The sequence below is a fragment of the Carcharhinus amblyrhynchos genome, chromosome 11 (assembly GCF_965287045.1).
Source record: "Carcharhinus amblyrhynchos chromosome 11, sCarAmb.v2.hapA, whole genome shotgun sequence".
NCBI classification, from domain to species: domain Eukaryota; kingdom Metazoa; phylum Chordata; class Chondrichthyes; order Carcharhiniformes; family Carcharhinidae; genus Carcharhinus; species Carcharhinus amblyrhynchos.
In genome coordinates this window covers 10122848-10134710 of record NC_137334.1, presented here as the reverse complement: position 1 = coordinate 10134710, position 11863 = coordinate 10122848, and the positions used below count along the sequence as shown (strand labels likewise).

Genomic DNA, 11863 nt, shown 5'->3' with positions numbered 1-11863 from the left:
CAGAATTCCAACACAAAACTGCATCAATTTCTGAAACTAGCTACCACGAACTCGTACAAGGACTGGGTACATTAGAACTTTTTGTTGATAATGCTTTCGGCTCAATTATAAAGCGTCTATTGTCACCAATTATCCTACAAAATTTAGCAATCCTGGAGTGGGGGGAGTAATTTTCTTTGCTTAAATATGTTAATCTTGCGATTTACGAACACTGCAAGATATAAAACAGCATATTCAGCATGTATGTAGCAGATTCATTTGAAGTTACCAAACGAAAAGTCAGCAGTTGCAATGCCCCAGGATCGGGCAAGTTGCAGTGTTTGTCAATGCCTGTTGGATCGAAAGCACGTTGGCTCCGTGTACAAACGTACCTCTTCCATATATTGCGAGTCGTTCATGGATTTGCAGAATACACATAGGCGTGCGCGCACGAAGTGTGTGTGAGCACTTGCAACACGACGGTCACACTTGTCACATCTTGCTTCACTCAGGGAACAGTAACAGGACTCATCCCGTGTCAACATGGGCCGCGAAAAGAAGTGGCGGGGCCTGCGGTTTATCGAAGACAATTTAACTAATGCTAGGTTTTATTATCAATGAAACGATGCGCAGGTGTAAACACTGCAACCCGGTTATATATACATGATAATTGCATGTATGAACAAATCATTTACACTAAAGTAAAATCATTTCATTGAATGCGCTTCCTCCAAAATAGACTATCCAAAAATTGTAAAAACAAATAACAAAATATTTTAACATGAAAGTTACAGAAAGTGCAATAAAATTCGACTTGTATCCACTGTATGTTCCACTTTTCCGTGCCTCTGTATAATTGTATTCCTCTTGATATTTACAATATACATTTCCTGTCAGACATTCTTTTACTTATTACAGAATACCATGCAGATTTAGAATCAAATGGAAAGATTCAAATTTTAAACCAGCTGGACACAAATATGGTGAATTGTCGAACACTTTACAATGCACAGAACATTTGAATGCAAGTTTATGCACCTGTCTGTGCTGTTTGATTTATGAAGCTATTGGTCACTAGCTCGACACTTGTTACGCCGTCGGGACCAGTGAAGTGTTCTTTATTTAAGAACTTCTGCATATTTCCGAAGCCGGCAGTCCAGTAAGAAACGGTGCCTCTGGGGCTCAGGTTCAAATCAGCAACTATTTGTATCACCTATACCTCGATGGACATTACAAACAATATAACAAACGTCATCAGCAATAATTCGGAGCAAGAAAGTGAAATCTGTGAAAACAAACTACAAATCCCGGAATACCCAGCTAGTTCAAGGCGGGGTTGCAGCGTTTCATGATTGACGTGGGAGAGGAGCCAATTAATGAAGACATGACAGGTGCCTGTGAGGGTAGGCAGCCAATGAGAATGAAAAGGGGGTGGGGAGGGGGCCTGGAGTTGAATTTGTTAATGGCTGTGCATGTCGGGAGCAGCCAATCCAGCAATTCGGGAGAGAGCTATACTGGGTAGAGAGACAGAGTGTGAGAGTGAGCAGAGAGGACTGATAGACCGGGTAAAAAAAACAGCGCAGAGACAGGCTCTGCAACTCATAAGAGACTGAATGTAAAACGTCAAGACAGAGTGAGGGGACAACTAAAGCAACAGCAAGAAAAGTTGACACTTTCTGAGGATACATTTGGTAGTCATGTAATTTTGTACAGAACTGACTGACACAACCACCCCCGCAACAAATAGAAACAAAACTGGGAGAAAATGAAGTTGGCGGAGCTTCTCTTTGTGAGCTTTTTCTGTGCAACGCTGAAGGTGCAGGAAATAATTTCGCAGTCAGGTAGGAGACAGATTTCCTTTTTTTTGTTTTGGCCGGCCCCCTCCCCTTCAGTAGCATGTTCTTTCATTTATTGGCACAGTATTTACATTGTTTGTAAACTTGGATGAGGGAAAGTTTTGTTTTCGCCAGAGTTTGTTTCCTTCTTTATTAGCGCCCCCCGCCCCCCCCCCCCCCCCCGCTTCCCCGCGCGCCCACACTCATTTAAGCGGTTGCCAGTGTCGGAGCATTTGTGCCACACAAAACCCTACGGTTACTAAGAGCTGCAGAAGTGTTGTAACAATCTGAATTGTCCTGAACGCTCCCCGCTGTTGTTCCTTCTTAAAACCTTTTGTTTGGCTCCCATCATTATGCGTGTTGGGGCCTTTCAGAAGCATTTGAGCTTGACATGTAGTTTTGAGCTTGTGAGGATTTCTTATGTGGCAGTGAACCGATTTTATTTGTCTGTTTGGGATTTCTTGTTTTTGGCACTAGGACCTTAACATGGTTTGTGGGTGACCTGGACTGAGCTTCTTTAGCCTAATATATGCAGCGAAAACAATAGTTGCAAGATTTATATCTAATGCAGGTGCATAATGTAGAAGTAACTGACAAATAGGGGGAAACAGTGCCACATGTACTACACAGAATGATTCTTTTATTATTAATATTTCATCGCATTTAGAATATGTTTGAACGTGAGCTGGATGTAATCCGCTGTGAAACTTTGCGCTGTGTAATCCAACAGCAGCCTGGTAGAGTTTGTTTTGATATAAATATCTGAAATATACAAAGCCAGGACGACTTGAACCGAATTGCCAGAGGGCGACAAGATGTTGGGTGAATTGCTTTTAGATTAAGCAAATTAAGGGAACGAAGGGAGACAATCTGCTCGGCACGTTATTAGACACGCTTGAAGTTATGTGAGAGTGGAATATTTTAAAGATGCTAATGTTGTTTAGAAATGATGTGATGGCTCGACCACGCTTTCGCGGGGCAAGAGCCCAAGACGAATTGTTTGGAGATTTACCAAAGGTTTGATTCGCTTCGCAAAGTTATTTATCTGTCAGCGTATTGGATAAAAACAATGATTTATAATTGGAGGGAACTGCATGGTCGAGTATTCTAAACACATTTTGGGTCCCAGTTGATTTTTTTTGACTTCGGGGTGGCTAAATGGTGGGACTGGACCTGGGACTGACACTGTGAGGGCATGCAGAGTGCGGCTAACTTTACAATGCATGTAATTCGATCACCAATCCCATTAAAACGAATATTGCGATACTGGTATGGAAATCTCAGGAAAATGAAGCATCGCAGCTTTTGGGATGTGTCGAATAGGACGGCACTTGCTTTGCGAAGGGGCTGAAATCCGGACAGAGGCACGGGCGGTTTTATTGCTCTTGTGATTAAAAGAAACGGCCTGTGGTAGCCATGACCTCTTGTCATCGGGCAGCCCTTGCCATGAGCACCGGGCTGTCCCACTCGTCGTTTGGGGTCGGGGGGGGCGCAGGTGTAGGGAGGAGGTGGTGAAGACTGAGGTAGTGGTTGACGTTCTTTGATTGGAGTTGCTGTCAAACCACGCAAAAGTGCCCATAATGTAACGCTGCAAAGTTACACACCTACCTGTATCGTGACAGCTCGCGTGTCTGATACCAATCAATGTGAAGGAAAGCCGGAGCAATTCCGCAGCGCTATCCAGCATTGACAGTAACCCACCACTCACCTCCTCCCCCTCCGCACACACAAAGCTTTTATTGACTCTTGAGGGGATCCGGTGCTGTCCGACACCGGAAACCCTCCCTGAACATCACAGCTAGAGATTTCTCGGTACCTTCCATCCTCCCCCTGGATTCGCTCCTGTGATACCGCTCGCCACGCTTTCCCCTGTCTCCCTACCTTTCATCCTCGTCCGACCTTTCTTCTGCATTTTTTGCATCCCAGCCTGTAGATTTCCTGAATCCCCCGACACCCCAGTCTTCTCCGCTGTCACTGCTTTCTGCATAGCCCCCTTCCCCATACTCAGATATACAGACAATGTATATGGAGATCCACACTACATGAATTTCCTCCCCAATCAATATGGCTTAGTTTGCTCATTCTCCCACCGCCGCCTCCGCCCACCCCCCCCCCCCCCCCGCCTCGCTCCAGCTGAAGATAGTCAAGGCCAACAACGATTTTCACGAACCGATTTTTTTTGTTGATCAGGGATCAATTCATTCTTGTCAACATTTCCTGGTGTACAACCAGTGCCCGGGGAGTGGCCCTGTGATGACCCTTCGCGCATGGGAAGTTGATGGATGAGCTCAGGCAGGGAAATTAGCTTTTCTCAGCTTCGCTGCTCGCTGTCGCATCTGACAGTCATGGATGACAAGTCTGTACAATTACTGAAATACAGAAAACTCCGTCTTCAGCTGGATGTAAACACATTGACCCCGCTACAGGAGATACTACACACTCGAACGTAACCCTATTTAATTTCTCATCCATTGGCATTAACCATTAGTTTCTATATGTAGTCGGAGTGGGTTTTATTTTAATCAGTCTCCCCGCTTGCTGGGTCAGATGCAGAGAAGATGATAATACGCAGCAAAGATTCTGATATTTGATAGTTTGACGCGGGGAGAGGAGGGGGAGGTGGTAGTTGATGTAGAACTGGCGGTGCTATTTGCATCCTTCCAATTGTTTCATACCAGGAATTGTGGCTTTTCCTCGACTCCTTGTGACTTGTACAATGGCACGACGCCGTTCCCCCCCCCCCTCCCCCCAGCCGCCCTTTCTAAGATCTCTCGGTTAGGCCTCAACAGTCATAATTGACAGATCAAACTGAAGGCGCGTGGAATGGCATTTCTTGTGGAATGATCTGGGAAACAGACTCTCAGGAAGTGAATCGCTCGGGCCGTGTGTTAGAGTCCGCATTTTGGAACTAGCAGCGGTGCTGCTGGCGTTGTAATGGTTAACAAAGCAACAGGGCTTTAAAACGAAGTGTTAAGATTCTTAGCTTTGCGGTAACGGGGCGGTCAGTGTCTTCATCTCTTACCACAAGTGGCCTGGCGTAGGTTTTCTCGGGGAAACAAAGGCAGGGTACAAACTGCAGTCAGCATCCCCTGAGCAGTACGTGAATATCTCAGAATACTGGAATGCTGTGTCCCTTTCTGTTGGAATGGACTGGTTGGAATTCCTGTACATTTGTCAAACTAAGTATACTGTGAAATAATACGTTGCATTCATTCTTGAGGAATCCTCTGGTCACACTAGTGCATAATGTGGACAATATAGTATGCGTTTGCTTGTCCCACTGTCCTGTCAGAGGTTGTTCTTCTGCAGCGGACTCCTGCAGATTTCACCTTTGATGTCGCCGCCTGCTCGCCCGGTAACCAGGGACGCTACTTCTGGGCCACATGAAGCGCCTGCGCACAGCCTGATTGCATGTTTCCGTACTCTGGGTGGGGGGGGGGGGGGGCGGTGTGGCTGTCCCACAGTCTCTTGTTGCCTTTCCAAGGGCCACATACCGCCCGAAGAGAAAGGCGTGCAGCATTTAAATGTGAGACTGGTCGCTGACTGTGATGGCACAATTGGGAACAGTCTGAATAAGCGTCTGTGTATTTTGGAATAAGGTCCAGGTGAAACCCCAAATGACCTGGATGGCTGAAGAATGAAGAAGTCACGTCGGGATATAGGAGACAGACTCCAGTCATTCAGTTCAAGTAGTCCATGCCAGTGTTTGTGTTCTACTGGAGTCTCCTATAAATCTATAACCGTAACTATATATTCCCTTCTCCCTCGTATACTTATATAGAAGCAAAATACTGTAGATGCTGGAAATCTCACCAGGACTGGAGAGAGAGAGAGACAGGGTTGTTTCCAGTCCTAAGTAGAGTCGTGTTGAACTCGAAAAGTTGACACCGTTCCTCTACAGAGATGCTGCCAGACCTGCTGAGCATTTCCAGCACTTTCTATTTTGACATCTCTCATCTACTTTCTCCTTAAACACATCTGTACAATTCGCTTCAACCACCTGGGTGATAGTGAGTTTCACGTTCTCACTAGTCTCTGTATAAAGAATTGTTTTCTGAATTCCTAATGGATTTTTGGTGACTGGTGGCCTCTAATTCTGTCCTTTCCCACAAAAGGAAACATTCTGTCTGTATCCACTTTATCTTAAGCCTTAATCATTTAAAAAACCTCTATTGGGCCACCTCTCTGCCTTTTGCCAAGAGAGACCCAAACTGTCAGCTCTGTGCTGATCTATAGGCACACATTCCTTGTATCATCCTTGGAAATCTTCTCTGCACGCCACCCCCCCCGCCCCCAGCCCACAGTGCCTTTAACCATACCACTGTCCCACTTTTAAACTCGCCTTTTGCATAATCTGGCAAAGCTTTAGCATTGAGGAAGATGGATCAAGTGAAGCTGACTGCCAATGCAATCACATTTACCACCATCATTTTTTTTTAAATGATCTTACACACTTAATGCTGCCGATTCGAGAGGAAGGGAGCAGGTGACACCGGCAAGCAGGTTGCACTCCTGCACAGTAAGAAGTCTCACAACACCAAGTTAAAGTCCAACAGGTTTATTTGGTGGCAAGAGCCACTAGCTTTCGGAGCGCTTGCTGCCCCTTCGTCAGGTGAGTGGGAGTTTTATTCACAATAAATGTATTTTCACAATGAATAGAACTTCCACTCACCTGACGAAGGGGCAGCAAGCGCTCCGAAAGCTAGTGGCTTTTGCCACCAAATAAATCTATTGGACTTTAACTTGGTGTTATGAGACTTCTTACTGTGTTTAACCCAGTCAAACGCCGGCGTCTCTACATCAGCACTCCTGCATGTCAGGGTAAATATATCCGACTGATGGACTCAGCTCATCTTCTCGATTCGGCTGGTTTCGAGCGGGATTTTAATTAGCCTTAAGTATTTAAAGTATAAATGGCAGTCAGCTAGAGTAGCGTGGGTGCATTGAAAAGAACTAACATAGTCTGAAAAAATACATGGGATATGAAACGATTGCCTTTTGTGTACAGTGTTGCTCTACATCCACACATATGTTGAACGGTTAAGAAAAACCTAACTAGAGACTGTGTTCACACACATAACTGAGCAGTCTTGATAAATATTTTAAAATTGGAGTTTAAACATTGTAAAACAAGGGTGCTATAAATTGCCCCTTTGTTCTAACTAGTTGTCTCAATTCAATAAATCGCAGATAAAGAGAGGGAGTCTTAACAGAGCAGTGAAAGAACTGACTTCTTCCTGTCGAGGAAAAGGCGCTTAGGTTTTTTATATTTTCATAATTCTGGAAAGGTCACTGATCGTGATATTGTTGCTCAGCTCCCCTTTTGACGCCGATAAAAGTTTAATTGTTTTTTTTACGACCCGCCAGGCACTGGGTGTGAAATTGACGATGCTTAAATAATCATCCGCATAAACTCTTGCCAGCTTTGCCCGCGAAGTCTGACAACCAGAGAGAGAATGTTACAAAGGGTTGATTTCACTAAGATCAATCGGTCATTAAACGCTCAATAGTATCGGCTTGTATGCCAGAATCGTTCACAGACTAATCACAAAGATGGCAGTTGATGCACTGGACTGTCTTCACATAGAAGATATTCTGTGTCCTCTCCCAGAAAACCCTGTAAATTCCAAGGGTCTTTGATCACATTTTAAAGAAATTATTTGAAATCAAAGTGGCTGTGTGGTGAAAGAGAACAGTCTCAAAGATCAGCCTATCTTTATTATTTTATAATATACTTTTTGAGGTGCTATATGTATATATCTTGAATTACAAAACGTGATTTAAAGCGTAAACGTATCTAGGGCGCATTGCTTTCTGGAAATAAAATGCTATAATCTCGTTTGTATTGAAAATCAGCAAGAGAATACTATATAGGGTAATGGAACACACAAGGGCGCAATTCGGCCCATCGTGGCTGTGCCATCTCTCTGAAAGAACTATCCAATGAAACCCACATCCTTCCTTGGCACGGGAGCTAGCCCCTCCCCTTTCAGATAAAAGTCCCCTTTGAAAATTGCATTTGCTTGAAGCTGCATATTCCAGACCAGAGCAAATACAATTTCATCCTTTCGTGTCATTTTTGCCAATTATCTTAAATCCCTTACGACCTTTTGGTTACTGACCCTCCTGCTAGTGGAGACAATTTCTCCCCAATTTCTACTAAAACCCTTCATAATTTTGAACGCTTCTATTAAATCTCCCTTTAACCTTCTTTGCTTTGAAGGGAGCATTCCTTGCTTCTCTCATCCCACCATGCAAAATCACTCATTCCTGGTGCTCATCTCATTTTATCTACCGGATGTTAAAATGCAGACGTTTCAGTAACAATAAAGCGGCTCTCCCCGTGTTGATCCTTTTCGCTTTAATCAGACGTGATGCTGTATCTTGATTGGATCATCACCTGTCCCTTCCCCCAGCCAATTGCGAGGTTAATACCGTTGCCTCGAAATTGCTCTGCATACGAAAATGGGTGAGATATGATGTTGAATTGTTTCTTAAATGGCTGCGTGTAGCAGTGACCTGTAATAAATGGCCCGGGAATGAGAAATGGCAGCTGTGGGGGCTCATTCACCTTGCTTTCATGCAGAAATAACGGAGCCGCTTTTTCAGAGTCTGAACAGAAGAACTGACCTTGGCTACCACTCATTTTCTCAGCAAGAAAGAATGTGTTAGCAACCTTACAATTGGTGCCTTGACTTGCCTGTTCCATACCGTGACGCCGAAGCCGGAAAGTTGGGAGTTTAGAAGTGGAATTCACAGTCCCCTTGTCTGAGACAGAACTTTGCCAGACATCCGCAACCGGAACATACCGAAGAAAATTCACTGCCATTTTAAATTCTAAAAATGTTCCTGCAGCTTTAAAAAAAAACATTCAAATAGTGTGCTGACCGAATAGCTTCCACCATTGTGGAATTATCCACCTGTCTGTAGTGTTTGTGAAAACATGAACATATTTGAAAACCTCAATGTTGTAATGTTGAGTTCCAATTCAGAAAAGCTTTCAAGATGAGCACAGCCTTCACCTGAGCGGCTGTGAGTGGGAGGGTTGCAGAGTCCGGCCGGCGGTCGGTGTGCAAGGTGACTAATGAAGTTTCCATCTGTGATCATTTTGTTCAGAAGTGCCCTTCACAAAGTAATGCAGTGAAGATGAAAACGACGTCTGACTGCTTGTTTCATACGGCCTCGAGATGATACACAACCCCATGTCAGCACTACAAAACCTGTACCCAGGGCAATAAGCACACCCCGCAATCATTATGATCGGCTTCACAAGATGTACAACTGTTTGCCTTATTTGGTTTGTGTCTGTGAAGTGTTTTCCCCGACAATACAAAAAAAGGTAGCAATCTTTCTAAGAGGTAAATGGAGAATCGCATTTCCCAACGAGTGCTGTCAACTCCTGTGGAGAAAAAAAAAGCCAATCCCAAATGTTGTGCAATCTGAGCGGTATCTAACCGCTACGCAAGTAGGGCTACTGTTAATACCGCAGGCATTTTAGAGAGATTCCAAATGGCTAGAGCCAGTGACAGCTCAGTTTCAACAGAAAATACTGCTGGTGAAGCACCAGAAATGATTGGCTTCGGGACAATCCAAACCGCTTGACCCTTTCATAATACACTCCAACTTTAAACAATAGTTTGCATAATTTTTCAGGAGTAATGAGCTAAATTGAAAGAGAACTTGCCTACCACCTTTTAAAATATTCGGATGTAACAGACAGGTATGGTGCAAGATGTAGTTTGTGACTCAGTGATAAAGCCCTTCCTTAGTAACATAGACATGGCTTCTAAAAACATCATTCTACCTGGAATGGTTGTGTCCTACAATAATAAATATCACGGAGGGCATTTTCTTGTATTTTTTTAAAAGCGCGCACAGTTCACTTTAGTGGCCAACATTCTATAGAGGCTGAAAACAGATCATTCAGTATAACTGAGAACAGAACGAGGAGAATTCTTAAGCCGTGCTTGTCAATCGCTTGATTTGAAATGTTAGCTTCAGGATATGATTTGATATTTATGTACAATATATTTGTGGTAAGTAAGATACCGGAATCTGGGAATCGCATGAATCAAAGTCAGGATGTAAAAATGAACTGCACTGAATATCCTGTATTTCAGGTTTTGGTGCCGGAAACGGTACAATCTACACATAAAACAAGATTTCCCTCTCAGGAAGATTGTTATTTTTGCTTGGTGGAGGGGCGGGCTGGGGAGGGGGGGGGGGTGGTGGTGGTGGTGAATACTGTAGAGACATCACTAAGATAAGTACTTTTTTGGTCACGGTGGGGAGAGATCAGAACACACAGTGGTCACTTAGTTTAGCCTGATGTGGAACAAACTGCATATTCAGATTGCGTCTTATGAGCAGGTCGTGATTTTGACTGAGAAGCAGACTTCAAATGAGTAAAACTAAACAGCATCGCTCTGTTCCAATGAGTATAATAGTCTTGTAAGTTACAGCTGCATGACAGCACAATAGCCATCTGCCAACATTCTCGGCTTTGAAACTATTTGAAATAAATATTTTGGACAAACTTGGTCTAAAGGCACCGCCACTTTTTGCGTATGCTATTAGCATGTACTGTTGAATTTGTAATATAGAGCCGACATGGGGCATAAAAATACCTTGAACCGTGCTGCACATTTCTGCTGGTGTGAACGTAGGAAACCCCCAGTGCGTTCATTGCTAGTGAACTGAAAATTGCCTGGCCTTTGAAATATCCTTACATTGTCTTCATCTAATGCCCCATGGAAAGGTAATCGCTGCCACACTAAATCAACTGATTTAGTTGCACGGATGGTTGAGTGGACCCCTTGTGGAATGGCTCGCCTTTACAGAAATAAAGGGTAGCAATCGATGTTTCAAAAAAAATTCCGAAGACTTATGAATTGTAGATCTCCTGCTTTGACACTAACCGTTTGAAAACGTCGACAATCATAATTGCACATTGCCGCCTTAATCAATTTGTTCTGCTTTTTGTTTGGATCACGATAGTACTTGGCCGCCGAACATGCTACACTTTTCACTATGATATACCTTATTGTATTCAGTTCATTTTTATACAGTAAATGCTGGAAGGTGTTGCTGTGCCTCACCGGTAGTTACTGTACTTCCTTTAACTGTAGAGAATCACAGGCCATTCAAAAACCATGTGTTTGAACACAATGGACAGAGCAATTTTACACTAAGGCTCTGCCAGTAATCACTATTTATTTATTGAAGGTGAACGTTATGTCCAGCTTCACTCTACTGCAGTACTGTCTATATCACGATATATTATTTTCACCAGGCACTTTCTTTTACAATTCACATATGCCATTGCCAATGACATTTAATAACCTGCATTTGATGCATCATGTATCAATTAAGGATTTAGCTGAAGGAGATAGACTGTTACTATCCTTTAGCATCAGGCTTCACCGAGTAAATGTGTAGCTGTGCCTAATTTAGTATTCAGCATTTATTTTTACTTCCACCTGCAGAAAAATCCCCGATGGCAAGGTGAACTGCTAACAGATGGGACAAACAAATGACAATATGTTTCAGTGGAGTTGGGCCTTTTTGGAAAGGGAATGCCTTAAACAAAACTATGGGCAGCACCGCCCTTGACTGTCAAGTAACAATTCATAGTGCAGCAGCAACCTGATCCTATGCAACTATGTGAGTGTAAGAGGTTTTCTTGAGTAAAGAATTCACAGGAAGCATCAGCTCAAATTGTACAGTAAACAGAAACAAGAAATTGTTACTTGGTCTCAAATAGCATATGTCCAATTCTCTCCATGGGTTCACTTCTTATTTCTGTAATCTCCTTCAGCCCTGCAGCCCTCGGAGATATCTGTGCTTTTCCAATTCTGGCCTCTTGGGCATCAAGGATTTTGATTACTCCACCAGTGGTGGCAATGCCTGCAACTGCTGAGACCCTGAACTTCTGAATTCCCACCATGACCCTTTCAGCCTTTCCTTTATAATGCACCTTAAAAACCTGCCTGTCACCTGTTCTAATAGCTCTTTGTGTGGGTCAGTGTCACAACCTGTTCGATAATGCT

At 43.6% G+C, this 11863-nt stretch overlaps 1 protein-coding gene across 2 annotated transcripts in view; it reads left to right on the top strand.

The window, feature by feature from the left end:
- The first annotated feature begins 1512 nt into the window (after window positions 1-1512).
- The window catches only part of LOC145349910 (receptor tyrosine-protein kinase erbB-4-like), a 1005257-nt gene continuing 994906 nt past the window's right edge, over window positions 1513-11863 (top strand). For both annotated transcript variants that reach the window (XM_080198569.1, XM_080198568.1), the window contains exon 1: window positions 1513-1820. In XM_080198569.1, coding sequence (XP_080054695.1) covers window positions 1745-1820 — 76 coding nt within the window. In that variant the 5' untranslated portion in view covers window positions 1513-1744. The remainder of the gene's footprint in view (window positions 1821-11863) is intronic.